This window comes from Ailuropoda melanoleuca, chromosome 7 (assembly GCF_002007445.2).
Source record: "Ailuropoda melanoleuca isolate Jingjing chromosome 7, ASM200744v2, whole genome shotgun sequence".
Classification (NCBI taxonomy): domain Eukaryota; kingdom Metazoa; phylum Chordata; class Mammalia; order Carnivora; family Ursidae; genus Ailuropoda; species Ailuropoda melanoleuca.
The window spans coordinates 41,799,981-41,827,877 of record NC_048224.1 but is presented as its reverse complement, the minus strand read 5'-3'; the positions used below and the strand labels follow the sequence as shown (position 1 = coordinate 41,827,877).

General features: G+C 46.5%; 1 protein-coding gene and 2 long non-coding RNA genes across 4 annotated transcripts in view; 1 reads left to right on the top strand and 2 right to left on the bottom strand.

The window, feature by feature from the left end:
• Positions 1-308: 308 nt before the first annotated feature.
• The window catches only part of TNFSF15 (TNF superfamily member 15), a 28,038-nt gene continuing 449 nt past the window's right edge, over positions 309-27,897 (top strand). Inside the window, exons 1-5 of one of the 2 annotated variants that reach the window (XM_034664387.1) lie at positions 309-640; positions 11,285-11,327; positions 12,099-12,146; positions 15,423-15,670; positions 24,246-24,381. In XM_034664387.1, the coding sequence (XP_034520278.1) occupies positions 419-640; positions 11,285-11,327; positions 12,099-12,146; positions 15,423-15,670; positions 24,246-24,371 (687 nt within the window). In that variant the 5' untranslated portion in view covers positions 309-418 and the 3' untranslated portion in view covers positions 24,372-24,381. Of the gene's footprint in view, positions 641-11,284; positions 11,328-12,098; positions 12,147-15,422; positions 16,474-24,245; positions 24,382-27,897 lie in introns of those variants that run through there. The other variant, XM_002915773.4, reaches the window with a different exon arrangement.
• On the bottom strand, positions 1,778-6,477 carry LOC117803011. Its single transcript, XR_004626547.1, has 5 exons — positions 6,182-6,477; positions 5,790-5,921; positions 5,447-5,678; positions 3,856-3,885; positions 1,778-1,825 (listed from the first exon to the last, which is right to left on the bottom strand). It is a non-coding gene; the product is annotated as an uncharacterized LOC117803011 (long non-coding RNA).
• LOC117803012 overlaps positions 13,916-27,897 on the bottom strand; it is a 39,506-nt gene continuing 25,524 nt past the window's right edge. The window contains exon 3 of the long non-coding RNA XR_004626548.1: positions 13,916-14,086. This is a non-coding gene — a long non-coding RNA (uncharacterized LOC117803012). The remainder of the gene's footprint in view (positions 14,087-27,897) is intronic.

Sequence of the window (27,897 nt, the reverse complement as noted above, 5' to 3'; positions counted from 1 at the left end):
CTTCCAGAAGCAGCACACTCCCCAGACTGGCTTGGCTGGCAGGCCTCCAGGGCAGGGACAGCTATATTTTAATTCGCCCTGCCCACTGACTTGATGGATTCTTTTTCTCCTCCTCCAGGGACTTTCCTAACTTCCTTCTGTAAACAAAGGAAGGAGCACATGAGCGCGCTGTATATAAATACGCTTGGGAAAGCTTTCTTCTTCTTCTTCTTTTTTTTTTTTTAAACCAAACTTGGTTTCTGTTGTAGGCGGTGCATTCCCTAGCAGGGCGGGGCCCAGTGTGTTGGGGGGGGGAGGGGAGAGGCCAGGGGGAGGAGTAGGCTGTGATTAGCGCACCCACTGTGAGAGCTTTCTTCTATTTAATGGAGGGTCTCTCCGCTCAGGGGGAGTCAGAGCCAGCTCCCGGACCAGCAGGAGGATGGCCGAGAATCTGGGGCTGGGCTTCGGGGAAACAGCCAGTGTGGAAATGCTGCCCGTGGAAGGCGGCTGCACGCCCAAGGCCAGAGCCAGGCTGGCAGCCAGGAGCAGCGCGCACTGGGCTCTCACCTGCTGCCTGGTATCGCTCCCCATCCTGGCAGGACTCACCACCTACCTGCTCGTGGGCCAGCTCCGGGCCCAAGGAGATGCCTGTGTGTTCCAGGTAAGCACTGACCCGGGTTCCGTGGACCCACTGCAGGCACTTGGCAGGCCCTGCAGCTCTGGGCAGACCCCCTTGACCCAGCCGGCTCCCTGCTTCCCCATGCAAAGGAAGGGGCACGTGAGGGCTGGAGAGGTCCCATCTGGTGTTGGTCCTCAGTAATTCCAGGGGATGAAGTTTTATCATGTACTGATAATCTGGGAACATTCTTTTTCTTTAAAAAAATAATAAACCTCCTTAAATTGCATGACTAACACGTCATTGAAGAAAGTTAGAAAACACAGATAAGGAAAAGAAGATAATTATCATTACCCACAACCACATAGAAGTGACCACCATTGACATCTTGGGGGATATAATTCTGTTTTTAATAAGATGAGATTAGTTTGAGTCTCCAAATATGTTATGATTTTATTTATTGCTAGGAAATTCAAAGCAGCGTGATGACATAGATGGTTGTATTATAGTCCTGTATATGTATGTGCTATAATTTATTTAATCAACCCCCTTTCTTGGGTTTAGAAATATTCTCTTTCAGTGTTCTTGCCTGGTTGTCCATCTCTCAGATCTTGCTGGGGGCTCGGGGTAGAGGAGTTTAGTCAAAAATGAATATCAGGTATAGGGAGAACAATGGTGCCAAGCAGGGGTATAGGTATCAAGGGGAAACTTATTCTGGACTAGGAACATCAAAAATCTTAAAGACTGAAGACAGTGTCATTCAAATAATACCATGTTTGTTTATATATATGTATACACACACACACACACATATATATATATATTTGCATAGTCTGTGATGACTGATTTCACTTGAGTCCAAAGTATTAAATTCCAGAGGCGAAAACAGGCTTTTCAATTGGTTCACCAGGAAACCTGTCTTCTAAGCAATGCTGGCTGACTTCAAAGAGGAAGCCCGAGGAGAGAGCAAGCAAGGCATGGCTAATGTGTAACTCTCCCCACCCCCTCAGGGTCAGCAAACAGACCTTGACTCAGGCGGCAGCATCCGCAGCCGCATGCCGTCATTCAGAAAACATAGAAATACTCAGACGACCCAGAAATGCTGTTCATGTTAGAGAAGAATCTCCAGGCTTGGCAAGTGAGGCTGTGACCTCTAGGCCCCCATGGAGCTGATTCCTACGAGGCCAAACCACAGTGTCTAGTCGGTGTTCTGGGACTCTGTGCTTTAGCCTGAAAGAGAGAGTTGCTCTTGAATGAGGTACTGAGTAGCCTCCAGTAACCTCAACTCTTCTGGGTGCTAGAGGGGAACAGGGCCTCTGCCGAAAATGAGGTCTTGAGATCCCCTATTTCGGCAGATGCCAAAAAAACCCACTTTCTTCCTCTAGAAGACCGTCAGGCTTTGGAAGCACCTTGGGGTTAGCAACCGTGGGAGGCCAGGCACCGCCTGTTGGTGGTGGAGCACCACAGTCCAGAGGGGCCGGGGACTTGCCCTGCCAGGAGGAGAGTTGGAAACACGAGCCGTCACTAGACAAGAAGCCCCCCGAGGGAAGGTATGAATGGCTGTCCTGCTGCAGCTACTCAAGAAACCAAGAGGCTTGTGGAACATCTGGAGACACTTGAAGCAATCTCCCTGGAAAGCGGAAGCGCAGAGAAGGTTAGCGTGGCGGTTTGTCCAGACTGCAGAACTTCTCGGTCATCCGGAGAAGAGAAAGGGAAACGGGGGAGGCGGGGCCACTTGTAGCAATCTGAGTCCTGAAAAGAAACACCCGGCCCATTCAAACAAGAGAGTTTAAAGAAGAACGTATAAAGAGTTTGACAAAGGTTCAAAGAAGAGTCTATGTGCTGAGAGGCAGACAGATGAAGGGAAACCGGAGAGCAGGAAGCATCCTGGGGTTAGCAATGGTGGGAAGCCAGTCATCGCCTCTTGGCCTGAAGGGCTAGATGGAGGGAACAGTTTTAGGGGAATCCAAGGAGAAGGAAAACTTAGGAGAGGGCTAGCCTGCCTACCAAACAGCAGGGAGGGCGCGGGAAGAAGGATGGGAGAGCTGGCCACGCTCTTCTCCCCGCCTCTCATCCTACTGGCCAGACTGGAAGTCAGACTCAAAAGCCGGGAAGCAAGTGTGCCCAGAAGTCAGCCTCAAGGAGACACAGGGCAGGGCCAAGAAGGGCGAAGAGAGGGTCCAGTGGGCTAATGGAGAAGAACCAGCTCAGAAAAGGTGGACGCTAGGACTCAGGAGGGAAAGCTAAGTCACAGAGGAGAGCATGAGCGGACATAACTGAAATATCGTGGCTCGCAGACATCTGAGTTTGAATCCCAGCTCCGCCACCCCTGGCTGAGTAAAAATAGGCATGTGGTTTCATTTCTTTGAACCTGTTTCCTTTTCTACCAAAAGAGGATGCTAATTTCAACACGCCGGCAGCGCTAATAAGGCAGGTGCAGGAGCAGGTAGTCTGATGGGAACATGGGGAGAGTTATCACACACCTGGTTCCTGGGACGGGATCATCATGGTTACTCCAGGCACCAGGCAACCCCAGAAAAGCAACTGCTATTGGGGTAGGAATGTTCCAGGTTTTTATCAGCAGCAACAAAAACAGTTACCAGAGCCTAAAAATACGTATCTATTTTATTTTTTTCTTGTATTATTTGATATGTTAGTCGCCATACAGTACAGCATTAGTTTTTAACGTCACGTTCCCTGAGTCATCGTTGGCATAGAACACCCAGCGCTCCATGTAGCTATTTAAAACTGGACTCTTCCTTCAGGGGTTGTGTAAGGAAATATTCAGTGCGATAAAGTCCTTCCCCAGGTAAGCTTGCAGAGCGACAATCAAAATCAGATTTGAAAAGGTTTGGGATAACTACCTTTAGGGGAAGTGTCCCTAAATACAGCATCAAAGAAATACAGCCTGGGGATTCCGTGCAGTGAGAGCCTTCAGCTGCCACCGTTTCTAAAAAATGACGCATCTCTATATGTAAGGAGGGAGAATTTCTCTAAGCTGTATCATTAAGTGGGGGAGGGAAAGGTATAACAGTATATAGAATCGGGGACATTCATTTTCTAAAACTATATATATATATATTTTATATATACATATAAACACATTGATGAATGTGTTTATAAATTTTTTTTCACATTGATGAATGTGTTTATAAATGCATAGACTATCTCAGGAAAAGGATAAGAGATTGGTTGTCCCGCCAACATCTAGCTTGGGGAACTGGGTGACAGGTAAAAGAGAGAGACATTTTTAAACTTACCCTCTTTTGTACAAAATGTGTATGTTACATCTACAAAAAAAGAGAGAGAGAGAAAGAGATAGAAAATGTTTAAGGATCGTTAGACTCCTGGAGAATGTCAGGTAGATTCACGTGTTGGAAAAATCAGTTTGAAATCGACCTCGCCACGTCTTAGCCATGTTACGTAACCTCCCTGTGCCTCAGCTTCCTGGTGTATGAAATGAAATACTTAGAAATTAAGTATTTAGAGTGTCTGGCAGGAGGTAGGAGATGAGTAAATGGTAACAATTATCATTGTAATGACTGAGAAACTTCCCTGCCCATAGACATTACATCACAGCCGACAACTTCTCCACCTGCTCTGGAATCTGCCATCACCAGGCCAGAGAGCAGGTTTGGGCGCTGGAGGCTTTCTTGGTCTCTGATATTTACGAGCTATCTCCATGCCTCCTTCTCCACCCTGGTCTGAACCATCAACCCACACTCCGATCCATTCTTTACCCAGCTGTGCTGGACCATGGCCTGGGCCTTCTTTGGGCCCTTAGAGGCTTCCCTTGCCATCAGGCTGGGTGCATGGGCCCCACACTGGCTCACAGGTGCCCGGAGAGCAGGATCCGTCTTCCCCAGGCAGTGCTCTGGCACACACAGGGTCTGGAGTCCAGGCATGACACAATGCACCGTGCTGGCTCGGCCCCCAGCCTGGGGCAGAGCGGGCCCCCAGTACCGTGCAATACGATGGCAGGGGTGCCATAGGAGGCGCTGTTTCCTCAGACTGCACCACCGCCCCAGCTCCGTCCTTCCCTTCCAGTGCAACTTCTGGAATCCCCACACGCTCTCCCCAGATTCTCCTTGTTTCCCTGCAATCTCACTTCCACCCCTTCCTGAAATTCCCTGCAAGGCTCCTAGCCCTTGATCGCTGCTCGCCTCCCCCCTGCACACTGGCCCCTGAGACCCCCCGCCCTCACCCCAGTCTCCATCCTGACCAACAGGACCCCATAGGGATGCCAGCGGAGGCTTCACAGTTGTGCAGGCTTGAGGCAATGCCATGGCTCCACCTCCCCACAGTTGTGACCTTATAATAACTTATTAGTTACCAGACGCCATTCTAAGCGTCTTCATACCTAGGGTTTTGAGGGGAGTAGATGAGATCATCTGTATGAAGCCCTTAGCCTAGAGTCTGGCATATATGCATGTGAGGTACGTTTGCTGTTATTACTAAATACATCATCCGGGTTAGTCCTTGAAACCACACAACGAGGAAAGTGCTACTATTATCTCCATTTGAGAGATGAAGAGCTGAGGCTTAGAAAACCTAAGCCACATGCCCAAAGTCACACTGAGTGTGACACTGGGATTCAAATATTCCTCCTAAGCCCACCACGCTGTTCTGCCCGTGGCATTAACCCAGCAAATCATTCACTGCTTCAGGTGGTCAGAAGCATTTAATAAGGATTCCCTAAAAAGTGCCTGTCACATAGTAAGTGCTCAATAAATGCAAATCTCCTTCCTCCCCTGGGGGCACCTCGCTGTCCCTGGCACACAGAAGGCACTCACTAAGTGTTAGCTGGGTGGAGAGAGAGAGAGAGAGGAAGAGATGGACAAGGTATCTGACCTCCTTAAGCCGTCCACTCCTATCTGTCAAATGGGGAGGTGAACACACATTCTTCATAGCCCGGTGCTGAGAATTCTGCAAGAGGATGTTGGCAAGCTGTTGCCATGAAGTAGATGTCCAACACACATGGTTTCCCTGCTTGCTCCATCGTGGGTGTGAGCCTTTTCGTCTCGCTCAGGCTGTTTCCTCTTTGGAAACGGGGACAGTTCTGACAATCCGCTTCCAGTGTTGTCTAGAGAAAACAAATAGATGGTGGAGATAGAAGTGCTTTGGACATTGCAAAACACAGAGCACTCGGTGGCTTTGCCCCTGCTCTAGCCTCCAAGAGTCCTGGCCAACTCACTTCGAAGCTCAGGCTGGGGGTGAAGGGCGGGAAGACCGGAACTGGTGAAGGTGCGTGGAGGCGGGGTGAGCCCGCTGTAGGCATGAGTCCCAAACAGCTACAAGCTGGTGACTCCGGGATCCATTCGTCCACCTGTTGAAATAAACACACACGGGGCGTCTGGGTGGCTCTGTCAGTTAAGCATCCAACTCTTGATTTCGGCACAGCTCGTGATCTCAGGGTCGTGAGATCAAACCCCGTCTTGAGCTCCAAGCTGGACGTGGAGCCTGTTTAAGATTCTCTCTCTCCCTCTCCCTCTGCTCCTCTCCTCCTCTCTCTCTCTAAAAATATATATATAAATAAACACACACACATTACTCCGTGCCCAGCACTGGGAGGTCCCGGGTCCTCACCTGACAGACCACACGCTGTCCGGCTGTAAGAGGTCATCTCCCAGCCTGGTCTCCTTAATGAGGCCCAGCCGTCAACAGCAGTAACAAGGGTGGGTTTTGAAACGGATGGAGGGTACATTCCATTCCCTCAAGCCCTTTGCACGGGAAGGGGCAACAGTCCAGAAGCCAGCCGTAGGTGGAGGAAGCCTCTTCTTTGGGGGAAGGAGGAGGCCATCCAGAGCTCCTAAAGGATCCAAATCAGCCGCTGGTCATAAAGAAACCCAAGGAAGGTTTCTGGGTCTCACCGAAGTGGTGAAACCAAAGGGAACTTATGCAGAACTGACAACATGCACCACAAACATTGACTGAGCCCAAAGAAAGAAGGAAGGTGAATTGGATATGCATGTATGTGTGTGGTCTTCCTTAGGCATCACGATGCTTCTGGAAGGAAAGGATTATTGCCTGCCATCACTGATGAGACTGAGTCTCACTGAGGTTAGACGACATACCAAAGTCAGATCACTAAGAAACCCGAGAGCTGGGATTCCCACATTTGCTCGGCTGCCAATACCACATGCTCAGCTCTGCACCGCTCTGAACGTTGGGTGTGAAGCCCTGTCCAGTGAGTGTACCCAGAAGGGTAATGAGTTGAAATGGCCTTGGAATAAAACAGTTCCAGGTTGGATTTATCCTTGTGCAAGTACAAACAGAGAGAAGCGAAAGCCAAAACCAAGGAGGCAATGGCCTGTGTATTTCTCCTAGAAGTGCTGGGAGGATAGACAGTGGGTATAGGACATGGGAGAAAGGCTAAATGGGTCATTAGTTAAAATACACTCGAGGAATTTTTTTTCTGGGGAAATGCCAATAAGAGGATCTCAAAGATCATCTCACTTCGGGTTCCATGGCCAATGGTGTGTACTCAGCTATTGTTTATGGGGTTCCTGATACAGGCCTAGGTCTGCACTTGGTCTGAAGGTTCAGATCCCAGACCCTCCATGTACTCTTTGACCATTGGCTGACAACGCCTCTGAAAGGGCGATGCCCTCCTTTGAGAGTAACTGGAGTGGTAGACAAGGAACACGCATAAACCCCAGTATAGGCCCTGGTACCCGGGGAGCACTCGACTAGATAGCAGTCTCCCTCCCTCCATCCTTCTTTCTTCCCTGGTTGAAGTGGTAGAGTGACCCCAAAAATGTGTCAGGGATTACCAATCAGCACACCAAAAAAAAAAAAAAAGTGAGAAGAAGAAAAGAAAGAAACTCTAACAAGAGTGAAAAATCCCCTGACCTATAGAAACCAAGGGGTAAAAAGCACCAGCTTGCTTTGCTCGGGCTTATCAATGCTGGTAGCCACAGGCACCCCACTATTCTACTAACAAGAATCCCCAGGGGCATACACATTTGCATTTTCTGTCTCTGACTCCTGCCCAAAGCTCACAACCTTCAACAAACATTTCTGGACCCATGACTATGCTCCAAGCAAAGCCTGATGAAAAACTTGGAGGCGCCAGTAGCTAAAAGGTTATGGCCATTTAACTCTTAAATTAATTTTTTTTAAGTGTAAGCAAGAACTCAAAACTTGGCATGCATTCTAAAATATAAAAGATCTTTTTTTCTTAGTTTTTTGGGTTGCCAAACTCAGGCAAAAGTCACTGAGGCCAACCTGCCTCCATCTTCCTGCTCTCTTTTCTACCAGCCTTTCCGACACGTGAGCATCCGTATGTTTTGCTGATTGGGTAAACCGGCAGAAGTGCCAGGCACTGTCTGAGGCACCAGAAATCTGGTGGTGAGCAAGAGACAGACCAGGTCATTGCCCACGGGCTGCTTGGATTGTACGCGAGAGCGAATAGCTCTGCTGCCAGTGGCCACCTGGAGAGCAGGCACTGAGCCAGCTCAAACGTGTTTTGTAAACCTTCCCCCCAAATAAGCTGCTAGTTCTTTGTCTCAAATCTCCTCTTCATTCATTCCTGCTTCCTGTCACAAAAATCTTCCTCCCACGAGGAGGCATTATTAAGAGAGGCAGCAATGGAAGGCTTTAGATGTTGTTCTTGGAAAGAGAGTCCCAGCTGATGTTCTTGGAGACTCTTGGACTGTTGAGGTCTTCAACACCTGCCGGCTGGCATTATCACAAGCTCCAGATGCAGAGTGGAGTCTAGGCCACTGAAATCCATAGATGTCCAACCACACGTGAAAATAACGGTATGGCCAAGTTATAGAAATCCAGCAGAGCGAAGAGGGAAATGTGTTCACGTCACAGATACGTGCTAATGACAATGAGACCCTGAGCCAAAGGGAATGCTCCAGTCTCTTAGCTGAGTGTTTGCTTAGACAAAAATAAGCCGCCGTTCAAGAAGATGTCTCAGCAGAGGACTAAATGCAGCAGAAGGCCAGCCAGGACGGTACCATTTCATACATAAAAGGATGCAACCGTGCTCTCCCCAGTTCTTCCCCTTCAGTTTTCTGCCTCGCCAAAGACCAATTATCAGCTCTGATAATAGCAAGTAAGAAACAGGCTCCAGAATGAGCTCATTTCTAGGCTTCTTCTCTACCCCACCCCACCCCCAAAGCCTATCAAGGTTATTGATGCTGGACAAGTTGTCGCATCAGTGGGGTCAAGGTTTTCCAAAGCAACTGTACCCACGACCCTGTGTTAAATGAAAAGCAGTGATCCTAGTAGTTTCCCAGCTGCTCCCATGCTTTGTTGGGCCTCCCTACTCTTGCATAAGCTATTAGCCTTGTCTGGAAGGGTCATTACCTTTTATCACCTGGCTAATACCTGTAGGACCTGTAAGACTCACTTCAGAGGTAATTTCCCCTGATTCCCCCACTTCTGGGCCGGGTTCCTGTTTTCTGAGCTCTGTGTTTCCCCTACTGTCACAGTGCATGGAACTGCTGGTACTCATTGATCCACCTCCCCAGACGGGGAGCTTATCCGGAAGTGAGAAGGTGCAATGGCTTAGGGCCAGGGATTCTAGAGTGAATTGGCCTGGGTTAAAATTCTACTTCTCCACTTTCCAGCTGCGGGACATTGGGCAAGTTACTTCACCTGACTGCCCCCCCTTTTCTTTTCTTTCTTTCTTTCTTTTTTTTAAGATTTTATTTATTTATTTGACAGAGAGAGAGACAGCCAGCGAGAGAGGGAACACAAGCAGGGGGAGTGGGAGAGGAAGAAGCAGGCTCCCAGCGGAGGAGCCTGATGTGGGGCTCGATCCCAGAGCACCAGCATCACGCCCTGAGCCAAACGCAGATGCTTAATGACTGAGTCACCCAGGCGCCCCTGCGCCCCCTTTCAATATAAGGGTAGGAACAGCATCTACCTTAAGAGTTGTTGCGAAGCCGAAGGCGATGATGCGTGTGAAGGGTGAAGATAAGTATTTGGGCCTGTGTCTGGAAGGCCCTGGGGAGCCATTGAAGGTTTATGGACAGGAGGGCACATAGTGCATGGAGCACTGGGTGTTATACGCAAGTAACGAATCATGGAACATTACATCAAAAACTAGGGATGTACTGTATGGTGACTAACATAACAGAATAAAAATTATTATTTAAAAAAAAAAAGAAATGTGTCCCCATACAGAGATGCCTTAGAAAAAGCATTCTGAGAGCAGGCGGGGGAAATGATTTCAAGAAAAGGAGAACCAGATGCAAAAGAACCAGATAAGAGGCTAAGGGGAGAATCCAGGAGAACAGCATGCTGAGGCTGGGGAGCGGTGGGGGGGCACGAATGAGAAAATCTGCAAAATAGAAGTGGCAGCTTGGGTTTGTGGGAGGAGAAAGCAGCAAGTTTCAAGCCTGGCAATTGAAGGTAAACGGTTGCCGTGCCAGTCACAGAATGAGGAAGTAGACAATGGAGAGAGGAGGGGGTCTGTCATTCAAAGACAAGATCTCTGCCCTCGGGAAGCCTTCCAGTGGAGGTTAGGTAGCGTGGCTTGGAACTAAAAAGAGCCTGGCAGTCTGGGCTTTAACGAGGTCACTGCTGTCACTGACCTGCTCACAGTCCTGCTGAGCAATGACACAGCTACACCCACATGACCACACAGACACGTGTAGAGACATCCATGCACACAGCACCACACCAGAGACACACGTAGACACAAAAACACATCAGTTCCTGCCTCCCCCACTGCTGGAGCTGTCTTCCGTCACACCCACATGGACACACAACTCTTCATTCACAAGTGCGATCTCACACACAACGCAGATTCCAATATATAAAACTGGTGACATGAGGATCGCTGTCCATCAGGACTATGTAGTTACAAGAACCCGATCAGAAGACTCCGAGTTGAGTCAATATCCTATCAGAGAAGGTTTTTTGGAAACCGTAAAATGTAAGGTGGTGATTTTATCCCTAAGCCAAGGACTTAGCTTCACTTAGCTTTGCTCCTGAGTTTGGTGTTCAGACATGGTGATTCCTTCATTTCCTATGCGTTCTTTGCCCTGACTCATACATCTGATTTGATCCTTATCTCAAACCTGGGAGCTATCTGAGGCTAAGCATGTTATTATTCTCATTTTTCAAATGAGGACAGCAGAGCTCAGAGAGGAAAGGGGTCTTGCTCAAGACCATATTGTTAATAAATGGTGACAGCAGGACTCAAATTTGGGTCTGTCTGTCTCCAAAGCACTTCCTTTTCCTCTCCCATGTGGTATCAGAAATGGTCACAAGCTGGGATGGCAAGGATGGGCGTGTCTCCGTGCAGTGCATGGAGACAAGGGGCTGGTGGGAGGAGAATGGAGCCCTTATTTCTTTGTCAGTATCAATTTTTAAGGCATAGTGGGAAAAAGAAAATAAAGCAAGTGCCATCATTTGTTCAAATAATAGAAGCAGTGACAGATGTCAGAGTGTCCTAGAACAGGACAGGGAAAGCTCTCAGGACAGAACTTCAAAGTTGAGCTTCGAAGACAAGCATAGGAGAGAGAAAATCATGTGTTGGAAGAGAAAAGGGGAGCACTTGGGCACAGATTCCCCTCAAGCGAGCATTCTCATTGCCATGTCCCTCACCTCAGAGTGCCCAGGTGGGGTAGCAGCAGAATCCTAGTAATGCCCTTGCAATGGGCAGCTGTGGAGTTGGGTGACAAAAGGACCACAGGTGGGCTGAATCATATCTTTCTTTTCCAATAGACTTCAAAAGGACAAGAGTTTGGACCTTCACATCAGCGATCGTGTAAGTGTGTTTGTATCTGTTGCCTTTTCTTGTGGGGAACAGAGCATTATCTACTAGTTTTGGTATGGGGAAGTTTCAGAGGGATGAAAATCCAAAGAAGAAGTAAGGTTGCTCCCCAGTCACTAAAAAGACAAAATGACGCCGTGGCCAAGTACATGGCCTATGGAGGTGATGATCTTTGGGCAAATAATGTCGCCTGTCTCTGTCTGTTTTTACTCACCTGTAAATTGGTTATAATGGTACCTACTTTCTTGGGTAGTGTGGAATCAAATCAGCGAATCCCTCTAAAAGTACCCTAACAACACTGATCCTACCCACTCCCTACCCCATTTCATCCAGGGCATCCAGATGCTTCAGTGGATATTGCTAAAGGGACCTTGAATAAGGCCAAAGGCCAGTTTGCTCCCCCTGAAGCAGTAGCAGGGAGGGAAGGGCAATGTGAGTTCATTGAGCATAGACCTTCTGCCAGGAATCATGCTGAGCGCTCTCCATTCATGATAGGAATGGATGTGCCCATCTTTGAGATGAGAAAACAGAGTCTTGGGCAGGTTGGAAACTTACCCAAAGTTACGGGCCAAGATACATTTGTGTTCAAGACTCTTTCTCCTGAGGCTTCTCTGTCCCTGGAAAAAGGACAACAATCCACAGTGGACCAAGCTGAAGGAGAGTAAAGTTTCTCTCCAGTTGCATGCACCACGCAACTCCAAAAATACTGTCTTCCCTCCAGCCACCCTCTGACTCACACAGAGCATTTCTCTCTTTCTCTTACAGATGCATCTTCCGGAGCTGGTGGGGATAAGCCAAGGGCACACCTGACAGGTATTTCTCCTTGGTGTGTTTTCCAGGAGATCATGTATGGGCCATGGGCCCAAGATTTCTTTCAGAGGGTTTGCCAAAACTCATTCTAGTAGCTTAAACCAGAAACCACACACCTTGGTAATAGACTTCTTGTCTCAGTTGAGGGTTTTCAGATGTCTTCCTCCCTTAAGGGGTCCAAAGGCCCATGTCTCTTGGGCGTTTTCTTTCAGATTCTATCAGTCCTCCTCCTCTCTCTCCTGTCTCTCTCTTTCACGCACGCCCTAAGTCATTCGGAAACAGCTTCCCTCAGATTCAGAGATTCATGTAATTCTGAGTCTGGTCAAAGATGAAAGATCCCCTGAGCTGTTAAATGTATCGAGTCCATCTGTACCCCGTTCAAGACGAAGTGACTGGACATTTGCATTCAGGTAGACATTTGCAAAGAATTTTTGTTGATGTGAAGAGGTGAAGAGTGGCCTCATAATATCACCAGTGGGCCAGTCTTCCAAGACTAGCATTAAAATTTCTGGCATCCGATGCCTGGACTTGCATATACATCTAAGACTCCAGAGAAAAGAGCAAGACTGTGCGCAAATATATGTGGAAAAACCCATTGAAAACCTAGGGAGTTAAAAGCAAGAGTAGTCTCCTGACCTATAAGAAAATTTGCAGCCCATGGGGGGATATCCCTGGGGCCCAAGACATGTGACTTACGTGTGACCAAGAGGAAAGTGTTTATGGTGAGTCCTGAGTGAGGATTAGGACCAGACAGACACCAAGTCACTAATCACATACCACTTGCCTTTAAGAATGGGAGAGATTGAGCAAGCTGGGCAGGAAAATCCTAACAATGGAGTGTGGGGATATCAGCGCTCTTCCTCCTGAATGGTGGAGCTGGGTGGGGGGAGCTCCTCACATGTACCAGGCACTGTGGTTGGCATTTTACAACCATGATCTCATGGAGTCTGCATATCAGCCCAACAAGGGGGGAAACTGAGGCTCTGACAAGTCACTTTTCCCAAGTCACATACATGACTCGGAAGAGTTGAGATTCGAGTCTGACTCTTAGACCTGTTCTGTTTCCATGACAACCCACTTCCTACCTTAGCTCCCACTTGCTGCTGTGTTGACATAGCGAATTGCATACCAGTTCAACAAAACTCGCTTTGTCTAGAGACTAAATGATATTTTGTTTTTGCATCATCCCAGAGGATTTTTTTAATCTACTGCGTCATCCACAAAGAAGGAGTGGAGATGATCAGGAATGATTAATAAAAATGCCGTCCACAGATTTTGCAAAGAAGCAATAGAGCTCTCCAGGGCCCGCTGAGTGCAGGGGACAGAGACCACATGCATTCTGAATGTGTGTCATTGTGCAAAATAAACCAGAGTCCAGTCGGCATCGGCAAAGATGCTTAAGAAAAATCCAGGAACCAGGTTTCTAGGCAGCCACTGGGTGTGAAAGTTGCTAAATATTTCCTTAAAGATAACCTATCCCTAAATGGTGGCTGATGGCACATATCAGGGATCGCTATGGATTTTCAAAGCAGTCGTAGGAAAATAAAATATGTTTTTCTTTTCCTAAAACGTATTAGTTTTACTGCAGATTATCTTATTTGAAATCAATGGTTTGGTTCTATTCATTTTTTCTGCTATACACATACTTCATAAAAGCACTCATTTATATGTCTGAGTATATAACGTATATTTGTAAACAATGCAAACATAAGAACATTAAAAAAAATACGATAAAATAGGCTTATTTTTTAATCTGTCAAAATGAGAGATGCTGGTTTATTTGGGGAAAGTAAATATGTATTGAGTACTCACCATAGGCAGCCTCATGATAAAAATGTCCATGTCTCTTCTATTCACTTGATCTTCCAAACGAGACTGGGAAAGGGCTTTATCTCCAGCTCACAGAGAAGAAATCAAGACTCAGGAAGAAGGGACCTACGTCACTGATTAAAAACATCACACGTGAACTTTACACCAAAAACTAGGGATGTACTCTATGGTGACTAACATAATTTAAAAAATATTATTAAAAAATAAAATAAATTACATTAAAAACAAAAAACATCACACACCAGAGAGCTGAAGTGGCCCAAAGCCCCGGTCCCTTACACTCCACAAGCTAATTACATCAGCTTGTATTTTGGTGTCAGAGAAGCATTTCCAGGATGTTCTGGATCTCTGGTTCCAATATCTGTCCTGCATGTTGATTTTTTATTAATCACTGCCTGAATGTCAATAACTTTGGACAGTATCATTGCAGGGGAGCTACAGGGAACAACTGACTGCCTCAAATGTTCTCTCTTTGTAGCAGGATGTGTCTGAAACAAAAGGCTATTGAAAGTGAATGCAGTTTAGAGGGTATTCCTAATACCCCTAATGGGGTTTTATATACACCATCCCTTTTAATCCTTTCCACTTCTATTTTTTTTAAAAAAAAAAAAAAAGGAAAGATATGTCAAATGAAAAACAAATTCTGATTTAGTAAGGAGAGAGTTTGTGCAGGATTATTGCAAAGGGGCAGAAAGGAGGAAAAAGATCAGTGGCAACAGGAAGAATGCCCCGGCCAGAAGGTCTGCGAGGATCTCAAGGGTAAAGCTGAAAGGGGCCTTCTTTTACAGAGGGAGTGAACAAAGCTAGAAAGAACCGGGTGGGAAGAAGTGGGATAAAGCTTGGCGTGTTAGCATCAGAGAAGGTTTTACCCGAAGGCCAGCCTCTTCTCAGGAGAGACTGTCTGCTGGCCCAGGCTGAGGCCAAAGCCCGGGGGCCCGGAGGCAGAAAAGCAGCTTAACCGAAGTTGGGTTAACAAGCTTTATGCCCCCATGGGTCTGTGGGGACAGTGCAGTCCGGCTAATCATTTATGAGGCAGGGAGTCGTGATTTGGAAGCTCTGCTGGCTGGTCTTGTCAGAGGGACCCCAGGAGGGGCATCCACCACATTCACTTAAGTCATCTGGAGAATGACCCCCATCGCGGTGGCCTATTTTCTGAAACACAAAAGAGTGAGATTTCTTAACCTCCCCTGTTTTCCAGGATCACAGAGCTCAGGTAAAATTCTAAATTATCAGGAAAGAAACAGGCTCAGAGAGGCAAAGTCATTTGCCCCTAAGATGGTCCTCTCTGAACAAAAGCGTGTGTGCGCTTATGTCTCCTCCGCTCATTCCTCCTCAAGGACTTGTTAGCTGTTGGTTTTACTCAATCACTTCACTCTGAAAATAATAGGAGACTCTTTTTGACAAAGTCCCCAGGTTCTGACATGAGCAAATTCTCTCTTGTCTTTGCAGTTGTCAGGCAAAGTCCCACACAGCCCTTGAAAAATCAGTTTCCGGCTCTGCATTGGGAACATGAACTTGGCTTGGCCTTTACCAAGAACCGGATGAACTATACAAATAAATTCCTGGTGATCCCAGAGTCGGGAGACTACTTTGTTTACTCCCAGGTCACGTTCCGAGGGACCACATCTGAGTGTGGTGAAATCCGCCAAGGGAACCGACCGAACAAGCCAGACTCCATCATCGTGGTCATCACCAAGGTAACAGACAGCTACCCCGAGCCGACCCAGCTCCTAATGGGGACCAAGTCCGTGTGTGAAGTAGGCAGCAACTGGTTCCAACCCATCTACCTAGGGGCCATGTTCTCCTTGCAGGAAGGGGACAAGCTGATGGTGAACGTCAGTGACATCTCTTTGGTGGATTACACGAAAGAAGATAAAACCTTCTTTGGAGCCTTCTTGCTATAAGGGCAAGGTGGGCATCCTCATGTGAAGTCCTCTGCCTCGTAGTTCCTAATTTTCTTCACTCATATGTAATGATAACAAGGGTTTGTTTTGTTTTGTTTTGTTTTGAGCATTCCACAGAAACAGTGGCTTAGCTATGAAATTTGAGGCCCAAAATTTCATACTTTATATGCCTTATTGGTGAGACTCTTAACCAGAAAAAGGCAGAACAGAGCAGACATAGGACCGTGGTTGTCTGGAAAAGGGGTGAGTTTCTAAACACTGAGACACTGATCACCAAACGAATGGAGGTCTACTTGGAACATTTCCACCCCTCCGAACCACACATTGGTCACCAGTGGGCCCAATTATTGTGTGATTTGATCATGAAACATTTGCTTCAGTTCAGTAGGCCTTGAAAAAAATCCAAAGCCCTAGAAAATGGTGTAAACCCTAGAGCAAAATCCTTCATCTGTTTCTCCAAGCACATACTTTAATGCCTTGTTTTTTTAAAAAGAAGAGAAGAGAAGAGAAGAGAAAGAAGAGAAAAAAAAGAAAAGAAAAGAAAAGAAAAGGAAAGGAAAAAGAATGCTGGTATTTCCCATGAACATTTAAAAGAAAGAGGGAAGGAAGGAAGGAAGGAAGGAAGGAAGGAAGGAAGGAAGGAAAGAAGGAAGGAAGGAAGGAAGGAAGGAAGGGAAAGAAAGAAAGAAGAAGGAAGGAAGAAAGAAGGAAAGAAGGAAGGAAGGAAGGAAGGAAGGAAGGAAGGAAGGAAGGAAGGAAGGAAGGAAGGAATTGGTTTTCATGCCATCTATGGCAAATGAGAAAAGCAACCTCTCCTTTTATTATGTACACAGGCATGAAAACAAGCAAGTGTTTCATGTGCATATCAAAAATAAAATACTCAGCACAGTTTTCTTGATCACCTTTTACATTCTGGGCACTACCTTAACCCAGAAGATTCTATGAAGAATAAGACAAACTCCATTCAAAACTTAAATGAATTCCACTCTGTGGCTCCTCGTCAAATATCACTCAATAGACTCCAAGTCCAACGTACTTGGACTAACTCCAAGTCCTAAAAAAATATCTCATCTGACACTAGTATGTAAGATTTCTGAAGCTCTCCTGACTGCACAAGATATCCAGCTGATTAGGTCACTCAAGAAACTCGAAGACAGATTTCTAGCCAACTAGACCAATTCTATAACAAACCTGATCGATGCCAAGAGACAGCAGATTTATTCTCCGGAAGAGGGGAAAATAGTCAATCACCAAATCTAGACAAGTTAACTTAGATCGGCTTCGAGGTGTAGCTCACAGTTTTATATGCAGAGTGTTATCTGGGTATTTTCCTCTTAAAATATTCAAGGGATTTCAATATGGGATGAGCTAATCAGCCTGGCCCAGGCTTCCCCCCTGGAGGAGAGGCTGGACATTAAGAAGGTCCCTCCTGCACTTTAGTGACTTCATACTCTCTAATCTGCATGATTTCCTGCGCTGATATGCCGAGGGTAGGAGGGATATCTCTGCTCTTAGCCTCAGTTGACTGTCTATAAAGTAGGAGGGTAGGAGGGATATCTCTGCTCTTAGCCTCAGTTGACTGTCTATAAAGTAGGAATCCACCAACGTGTTTCCCAGTATCAAATGAGCTCGTGGGGATGACATGTTCGCTCCGAGCCTTCTGTGCAGTCAGAGAGCATGTGGTCAGCATGACATGGGCAATGACCTCCAGCACGATGGCCCCTATGGTCAGTGCTGCCTGTTGCAGGAGACCTTCACGAATGGGTCTAAAAGCAAACTTGGCACCCAAATCACTCTAACCGTCGTTGCCAGGAGACTGCAGAGGCAGGAAGGTGTGTGATGGGGCTTCTGGGCAGGACGATTGGTCTAGTGGCACTCGATCCATATTTGTTGAGTTATATAAAATGAAAATTGATTTCTGGTTTCTCAGTGAGGAGATTAGGGCTCTAAAGCCTTCAGCTTCTCAGCAGTGAGCACAGGGCTCCGCGGGAGCAGAGGGAAGGGTGTGGTGGCCTCCACCTGATTCAGAAGAGTCTTCATAAAGGAAGTGAAGCCTGAACGCGTCCTGAAAGAGGGTGGGCGGACAGCAGATGGCCTTGGGGAAAGGGCATCTGAGACGGAGGAATTACCCTTTACTTAAAGCAGAAAGAAAAGGTTTCTCAGTAACTATAAAACCAGCCTGATAAGACAATGCTCCTTCAACCTTCTTCTAGAACAATGTTTGCTGGCAGATGGGGATAATTTTATCAACAACACCAGTGTGCCTCCAGGATCAGAACTCACACCCCAGGGAGAAAATAAAATGCTGTCTGCGTTTGCACGCGCACCAAACAGCGTGCAGCATGGAAGAGGTTGTGCGTGGAAGAGGCCAGAGTGACCCCACTCACCTTCTTCTCCACTGAACGGAACTCTTGTAACCAGGGGTCTTCAGACCTGTCCACTGCGCCTTAGGGCATCTGGCGGATTTGAAAGTTCATCCAAGAGATGAACTATTCTAAAAGCCTCGACCACTTGCGGAAACTCCCTGTCATGTATTTATTTTACTCCTGTCATAAGCTTGTTTATTGAAAGGTGTATTGTGCTGAAGTTGTCCCAGGTGAATTTGTTCAGTCCTTCTATTGTGTACCGTTCAGAAAGGGCCAGCGGAGCGTGTCCAGTAGGACTCAAGTCAAAACTTCTGTGTCCCAGGCATTCTCTCCGTGGCCGAAATTAGTGCACTGGTTTTAAAAATGCAGTGAGGGAATGCTTAAGAACGCGCTGGTCTCCTAAAAGGAGTAAATGAGATGCAAAGATTTGCGAGGGAAGAAGGAGCATGCTTCCGTGCTTCAGAAAGTAGTTCATTTAGGGGGAAAAGGCTTTGCTTGTCCGATGTCTCTCCAAAGGCTGAATTCAAATCAATTCCACATTCACTGGGTGCCTACTCACCCTGGGGACACAAAGAAAGATTATTTTAGTCTCAGACGGGTTCACTCTAACTACTCAGCACCTCCATGGTCTGCAAACCCTTTCATTTATATTTGTAGTATTAGCTAACTAATTAGCTAACTTTAGGAACGTGGATATTTTCTCATTCGGAAAATGGGTGCCATCCGATGAAGGATGGTCATTAACAAAATGATTCGTGGTTTACGCTAAGTGGTTTTTTAAATAGCTGCTCACAGCGTTTTCCATTAATAAAAGGGGACAGAATGAAGATCCCGTTGCCTATGGTAGAATCCATTCCTGCAGCCCCACACGCAGAGGGTTATCGTCTGCTGGACTTGAGTTTGGCCGTCAACACCCTTGAAAATATTAGAACCTGTGGATGAGCCAGAGGTGTTTTGGAAAGCCCACATGCCTTCAGAGAAATTGCGGGAACTGTGATCCAAACGCATGAGGCTGCTAGCATGTTGGCCCCGTAGGGCTACTTGGCAGAACGGCATTGCTTCAGCTACGAAAATTCCTAAATGTTTTGACTAGGGTACAGTAGGACTTTCACATCCTGAAAATGTCTGGTTCCGTTCAACAACAGGGCAGACCAGGTCCCTTGGCTCCATTTCAACCTAAGCTACGTCATCCCAGAGGAAGTTCCACCTCCACGCTCGTCAATAACCCCTCTGGATTATACAAGGTTGCCTAGCTTACTGTGCACGAGGCATGGCCCTTGCCAACATTCTCTTGCAAGGTATTTTCCCCAGTCCTTCCCCAGTCATGTTCCGGTGATTGCGACACTGGGGATTAATTCTTCAGGAGAGGATTACTTATTATACTCTGCACCTTTGCAAAACACATGCAGTAGTCTTGTCTCAAGATTTCTTGCTCTCCCAGGGCTCAGAGTCCTGACAGTGTTTGGCCATGTAGCAGAAATTTTTTTCAGTGTGCCCCGTGCTCCTGGATGGTCCCAGTGATTGCATCATAGTGGCAGCTGGGACAATGCAGCCGATGGCTGACCCCTGAACCCTTCTGCTCTAATGGTGAAGGAGAGGGTGAATCAGAGCAGTCACACGTGCCCTGCTCCACGCTGACAACCGTATTTAAAGCTTCCCAAGCTCTGAGGCAAATTTGCCCCCCATCGTTTCCATCGCCCCATTTTAAGAAGAAAATGCCAGCCCAGATGAAAGTTACTTGTTCAGGGTCACACAATGAGTTCATGGTGGATCTGGGGCTGAGATCCCGTGCTCCTGAATCATAATCCTGGGCTCATCCAGTTACCCTCTGCAAATAGTATTTGTTTTAATAACTGGAGGAGAGATTGGAGGAAGACGTGAGAAGTATTATTGAATACCTATGGGGGATGTGGGAGGGGGGAGAGGACTGCTTCCATGTCCCTTAGAGGAAAGCGCTAGGGCCAAGTTGAAGTTGAAAAGGTCATCATTTCTGGCCCGATACCCCCAAAATAGAATGTCCCCAGATAGTGATTTCTCAGTCCCCAGATATATTGAAGCAAAGGGCTTATCTCAAGGGTTCTGGAGAAGCCATTCCGTCATTGAGGTGGCAGGAGGGGATAGAACCAAAGGATGTCCGAGGTCTTTTCCAGATCTATGATTATGTAGCCATCTCTGTATTTCTTTTAACATGGGCATTTTGAATTGTGTTCTCTTGGATCATGAAGAACCTGGCAGGCCTAGTCAAGAGTTCAGTGGCTCCCAGCCTACAAGTGGCTGCCATTTCCCACTGGTTCTGAGAGTGTCCCACACAGAGTGACTGTCTGATCTTGAACAATAGAGAACGCCATGGAACTTTACAACCAATGGGATCTACAGAGTTTATCTACTCCAGGTTACATCATTTCAGTGATGAAGAAACCCAGGCTCAGGAAGATGACATAAATGGTCCAATGTCAGCCAGTAGCTGGTAGCAGTGTTAAGACGAGAATTCATAGCTCCTGACACCCAGCCCAGCAGTCTTTGCATTTCATCCATGAATCAGTTTTGTGGGTTTTGGTCTGTTTGGTTTGGGTTTTGTTTTTTTTTTTGGTTTTTTTTTTTTTTTTTTTGAGCATTTGTCACATGACAGCACTTCTCTAGATCCTGGAGAGCAAGACAAGAAGGAACATGACAAGCAAGTCACACTCTCCTGTTGCACACATTCAAGAGGAGGGAGAAACACATGTTGAGCAAATGAAGTAGGTGAATTTAATTAAATGACTTTGTTCATAAAGTCATTAAAGTATGTAACTGCCCCGCTTTTGTTCCAGGGGTATACGGATTGAACAAATGTAGGTATTTTTGTGGTTTTACTGGTAAACCCCGGGCGCTTTCATTGATTCTATGTTTTATGTTAAAACGTCACAATCCCAAGGTAAAGTGCATATTGTATGCTGTTGGATACTGGCAACTGGTAATCATCTTACGTCTTTGGGCACTACTGTGTGAATTCTAATCACTGTGAATGAAATGTTGTTTGTGTTCATGTATTTAACAGATGTAACTTAATAAATTGGCACCGAAAGCTGCAGAAACTTAATAATGAGGTCGATTCTTTTGTGAATCTGTTCGTTCAACTTTCTTTCTAGATGAAGACCTAAGGCTAACCTCTTGGGATTTTTTTTAAATGCACCTAGTTCTCCATGTACTTGAATGCAAAATGGCAACTGATCTTTCACAAGGTGTAATAAACCTTACAAAAATTGTGAAGTCCCACAAATTGTGCCACTCTGGTCAAATGGGGGGGAGGGAGACAAGGAATCCACTGAGCTTCTTCTATGAATTAGAAGATTCTGTGGGTAAGTGGTGTATTCAACAACCCTAAGAGAAAGAGAAAGAGAAGCCAGAGATTGCTCTGTTAGTGCTTGATGGAGCCCGAATTTGGACCCAGGACGCTCTGACACTGTATCCCACTGCCTCTTACAAAAACAGCAATCAGCAAGAATCAAAAAAGGGTTCAACTCAGCCATCTGTTTTCCAGAGCAGTCGCTGGAGTCCTCACTGAGGCCCAGCCAATATTACGCTGGGACCATGTTAAATTACCATTTCTGTGGGTCAAAAATAGTCACCTAGAAATTCCATCTGTTTCCAGCTAATCGTTGCAGGTAAAATCAGACATGGATCAGGGGCGAAGAATAAGGCTCTCCTCCAAACTTCAGTCTCAAAACTTTCCCTCCCAGTGGGAAAGCCTGTGAATGTAGGGGTACCCCTGGGAAACTCAGTTCTCACATTAGACTTGCACGCACTTCTGGAAGTGAAGAGGGAAAAACACGTTTTATTCTTATGGAGAGAAATGAATCATTTGCCCTCAGCTTATTAAAAGCCAAATATCTGCAAAAGTCTTCATGCCAGTTCTCCAGATGAGAAAAATCGTTTGTCTAATCTAGCTCACCAAAGTCAACATTTTGAATCAATTCTCAAAAGGACTGTCCATCTCCAGGAACTTGAGAGCACAAAGACAAAACTAACCGATGGTTAAGATATTTTGACTGCCACCCCTGTTTCCACTGCTCGCGCTCACCCACACACATACCATAATAACAATAATTAGTAATAATAATGCCCAAGGCTGGAATTGTGGGAAACAGTGGATCCAGAGTCAACAGGCCCGAGTTAGGCCCATGTCTGCCAGCTGGCAAATTCTGAGGCCTTGGGCCAACCAACGACTTCATTTCTGTAGATCGCCATTTCTTTCTCTGAGAATCCTGAGCAGAGGTGGAGGAAGGGAGCTAAAATCCCTTCCCTGATCAGTTTAAAAACAGGTCTCAAGAATTCTGTGCTTATAATGCCTGACTTTCCAATGGGCTTCCCTTTTTCAGGAGGTAAGAGGGTTTCTCCAAGAGAAAGCAAAATTCCCCTTGTACCTTATGCTACAAAACTCTCCAACTGGCATGCGGGGAATTTTCACCCCATCAGGGCAGGACATAGAAAGGTAACTGGAATTGAGATGTAAAGTCCGAAGTTGGTGAACACAGTTCCATTTTGACAGTGATCTCCATTCCCCCTCTGGCTTAGAATCAGGCTCAGAGGCACACATTCGCCATTCCACGTAACCCAGCCTCCAGCACCAGCCTTAGGGGAGACATTTCCCGTGTTCTTACCTTATGTCAGACCCTGAGCTCAACTTCCTATAGTTCATCTTTCTTCACAAATGCGATGGGATCACACTCTCAGCCCATTTTACAGATAAGGGAAATGAGGCCTCAGAGATGAAATCCCCTTATCCAAATTACTCGGCTAAGCCACAATTTGAACCCAGGCAGAATAAAAGTGCCCAATGCTCAGAGTTTATTGTCAGCGGTAAATAACAATAGCTAACATTTGTGGGGCATTCAGAGTGCTGAATAGTTCACCAGCACCATCTCCTTTAATCCTCAGTCAGAGCCTGGTTCCCTGCCACAAGTCAGTAAAACTCATCTTTGCCCACAGAGATAGGCATTCCTGAGAATGGGCCTCCAAATCCACAAAAGATGTTGGGGTCTTTCATTCAACGCAATAACCAGAGACTGAACAATCACTTTCATCCCAGGAGGGATCCAAGGATGCTGTCCCTTCTTGAATGCCACGTGTCACCTGATGTCTCCTTGCTGGGACCTACGATAGGAACACTGGCGCTGCTCCTATCTCCTATCCACCCAATCTTACCCACGTGGGTGTCACACCAGCCCCAGCTCCCAGCCACAGGATCACTTGGGTAACTTCTCCACTGGCCCCAGTCCCTTTGCAATGTTGCCGTCCACCCGGGATGACCTCCGGGGCCCCATTTTGCCTTTGCGTGTATTCTCTATTCTGCTTTGTCAACCACAGAAAGATCTGGGCACCCACCATGTGCCAAGCGCCGTGCTAAGCATGTTGCAAATACACTTTCCTTTCAGTCTCACAGAACCCTGGAGAGTAGGAAATCATTATGGCTGTTCTCCAGTTGCGGAATCTGAGGCTCAGTAAGGTACAGTGACTTGCTCAGAGCCACACAGCCAGAGTGATAAATCCGGAGCTGGCCCCATCGGCCAGTCTAATTTCAGCTTCTCATTCACTGTCTTGTTCTGCGTCTCTGCCTCTTGCTCATGGTGTGGGCTTGGGGAGTCGTCTAACTTCTTCAGACCTCAGTGAGAATCCCTAAGTTCACTTCCAGCCTTAAGAGTCTAGGAACCTAGGGGCGCCTAGGTGGCACGGCGGTTGGGCGTCTTCCTTCGGCTCAGGGCGTGATCCCGGCGTTATGGGATCGAGCCCCACATCAGGCTCCTCCGCTATGAGCCTGCTTCTTCCTCTCCCACTCCCCCTGCTTGTGTTACCTCTCTCGCTGGCTGTCTCTATCTCTGTAAAAAAAAAAAAAAAAAAAAAGAGTCTAGGAACCCAGCCAAGCAATGCCAGAATTGTCCTCAGCCCCATGCTACAGATGAGTAACCAGAAATGTCATCATCCCCACACCACAGATGAGTAACGTCAGGTCTCACCTTTTCTAGGGACATCTTACCAAGAACCCTCTCCTTTCAGAGCTGTGCATTCATCCCAGGAGGACACGATGCACCATTACCAAAGCCTTTCCCAGGGAACCCTGCCTGGACTTGCTCCTGAACAAAGCTGTTTGACCGGCTCCAGGTATATCTCCTGCTTTTCAGGGCAATAATTTTCAATTTTGACTGCATGTTGGTGGGTGTAAAAAATAGGGATAGATTTAAAGACCCCAATATCCCAAGCCATACCCTAGATTCTTTAAATCAGAAAACTCAGTATTGGGAGACAAGCAACCATATTTTTGACCCCCCCCCCCAGATAATTCCAATGTAGAGTTGAGAACCAGAATTTTCAAAGCACTGGCATATGAAGCAAAGAGCAAGACCCCAAAGCTAGACATATCGGCGCACTCTTCTCAGTTCTAGGACATTCAGCTGTGAGACCTCAGACAGCTGAGCTAGTCTAACTGAGCCTTACTTTCCTCATCTGTAAAATGGGCATAATAGTGGACCATGCTTCCCGGTGCCCTGATGCGGTTAAAATCAGATAATGCCCATGAAGGTGAATGACCCCTGGTCGGTGCTCAGTAAATGGCCATTGTCATTCTGTCAGATGACTGGATTAAAAAGATGTGGTCCATATATACGATGGAATATTACTCAGCCATCAGAAAGAACGATTACTCAACATTTGAGCAACATGGACAGGACTGGAGGAGATAATGCTAAGTGAAATAAGTCAAGCAGAGAAAGACAATCATCATACGGTTTCACTCATTTATGGAACATAAGAAATAGCAGGAAGATCGGTAGAAAAAGGAAGGGAAGAAGGAAGGGGGGGTAAAGAGAAGGGGGAATGAACCATGAGAGACTATGGACTCTGGGAAACAAACTGAGGGCTTCAGAGGGGAGGGGTGTGGGGGAATGGGATAGGCCGGTGATGGGTATTAAGGAGGGCACATATTGCATGGTGCACTGGGTGTTATACGCAAGTAATGAATCATGGAACATTGCATCAAAGGCTAAGGATATACTGTATGGTGACTAACATAACATAATAAAAAATTACTATAAAAAAAAAAGAAAGAAAGAAAGTGAGCTGGAAATTCTGTTCTATTTCTTCCCTTCCACATTTAAGGAAACAAAACCAAATCGTGGAAACAATAAGATTGTAATAAAGGGGGGCAGGGTAAATGATGGGCTGGAGGCTTGGTTCATTCATTCATCAGTTGATATTTAATAAGCCACCTCAGTGCATGGGTCCCTGCTGGGCGCTGGGAGTGAAACAGGCATAGCTATTGGGCTCCCCAAGCTTCCACACCATTGAGATGAAACTGTGAGGGGAGACAGTGAAGAAATTAACAAACCAGACCACATTTTGGTAAGTGATCCTAAAGGAAACAAACAAGGTGTGAAGACATAAAACAAGGGGGTTCACATTCCACATGGATGATTCTGTTTGTTTGGCTTAGTTGATATTTGGACCTGGGACTCTGCACCACCATTGCTGACTGATAGCCACATGACTCACTCTGTGGGGACTGCTAATGACTGAGGCCTTCAGGGGCAAAGAACAGGACGGCTGAGAGCTGGCCAGCTGCCAGCTGTCCTGGAGCCAAAACCAAATGAGTCGCTCCTTGGACTCCTCCCGCATGGTTGGTGATAACTACCCTACCAATCCCTCGCACTCCCCTCCACGTCTCAGATGGGAAACATTTCTCCAGTAGCCACAGCGTGGCGGCGGGGAGGGGGGTCCCCAGAATCCCTCCTGGCACTCCCTACTGTTTTTCTGGAATGATGCCTATCTAGACTTCGCTTCCCTCTGTGCCAGGAACTTTCCCAGTTTTCATCCTTGCCCTGGGGAAAGCCATCTGCCACCGTTAGAAAAATCACTGGCATGTGTCCCTTCTCCCAAAAGTTCCATGGGGTGTGGGTGACAATACCCGCTTTACAGAGAAGTAAACCGAGGCTCAGGGAGGAGACCATCATGCCCAAGGAGTCATCGGCATAAAGGGAGCCACATTTGGTCCATCCCAGTACGTGTTCCCAGCCCCATGGTGCTTCTCTGGAGGATGCAGTCCATGGGCAAAAGGTCAGAGACACCCAACTTTACCCAGAGAACGTAAATCCCTATACGTGCTTCTGGATTTGATGCAGGGCGAAACAGAAAAGTAAGGCCGCGTTGCACGGGGACATTCTCATGTGTCCAGGATGCTCTCCCTGTCCAGCAACACTTCAGAGCCCTGTGATCTTCTACCAAGTGTCCCAAGGCAGGACCTCGGGCCGTCTTACACTGGTCACACCCCACGAGCCCCGACATTTAATCACTAAGGCTGACCCCATCTTTTCTTCTTTATTTCAACAGCCTGCTCACAGGTCTCCCTGTCCCACGTGCAGACCACTCCAGTCCACCCACCACACAGCAGCCCAGGGGGTCTCTCTATAACAAATCAGATCGTATAGCTCTCCTGCTTTAAAAATCATTAAAAAAAAAAAAGACAAGTAATGGGAATAAGAAAAACGGACTCTTATTTCTATATTTCAATGCTAAAATAAAGTTTCTAAAACTAATTTCTTTTTAAAATAATCAGAAGTCTTTTTTCAATGTAGTAAAAGTTTTATGGTCTGCGCTTTCTCTTAGAATCTAAAGATTTAAGACTTTAAAATAAACACAAACATCAATTGAAAAAAAAAATAAATAAAATAAAATGCTTTAGCAGCTGCCTATCCCCTTTAGAGGGAAATTCAAGCTCCTGAACTTGGCCTCCAAGTCCCCTCTTGGTTCAGCCTCTCTCTGCTTCAGCTGATGCCCTCTTCCCCTACGCCGTAGGCAGCGGTATGCGGATAAATGTTTAACAACCAGCTCCAAAATAAAGCCCTGATCTGTACCACTTGCCAGGATCCACTGTGTAGATATTTGCACCATGATCACGTCCAAGCAGCCGATGTATGGCCACTGAATGGGGACTGGGTGGGAGGGAGATATGCATTAGGATACCATTACATCATATTTCTACCCCACAGATACAGTAGAAATAAGGAACCACAAGAGGATAGAGGATAGTAAAATGTAGTGACAATTAAGAAGTGACAAGTTTTGAGTATTTATGACCTTTAATTATAGTATTACCTTTAATATAATGTATGTAAATGGAAGTTTATGTAATTTATTTTTTAATCATGGCTGTGTTCAATGACTGGCTCACAAAAGTGCTGAAATTTAACATCCAGCTCTTGCAAATTGGTACACGTTAGCTTCTGCCCCACTGGTTAACGCACTGATTTTTATCACTTCTTGGCCTACTTTTCAGTCTAGGGGGGAGCGCCTGCCTTCCCCCCTACTCAAGGGGAAGACTCAAGTGTCACTTTCTCTCTGGAGCCTTCCCTGGATGACCCCTGCACAGGGGTTCCCTCGGACCCCACCCCAACTCCCTCCTCCATCACAGCTCACTGCTTTTCTCTCTTTGCCCCATGAGATGGTGTCTTATTCCCTCTTTGGAACTAGCATCAAGTGGAGCCTAATTAATGTTCATGGAATCAACTATTACACGTAGTCCCTTCCTGATAATGTTTGTTTTCCCATTCCCAACTGGAGATTATTTATTGTTTTAATATTATTTGTTATTATTAATTTTATTATCTGTTATTCATTGTTGTTATT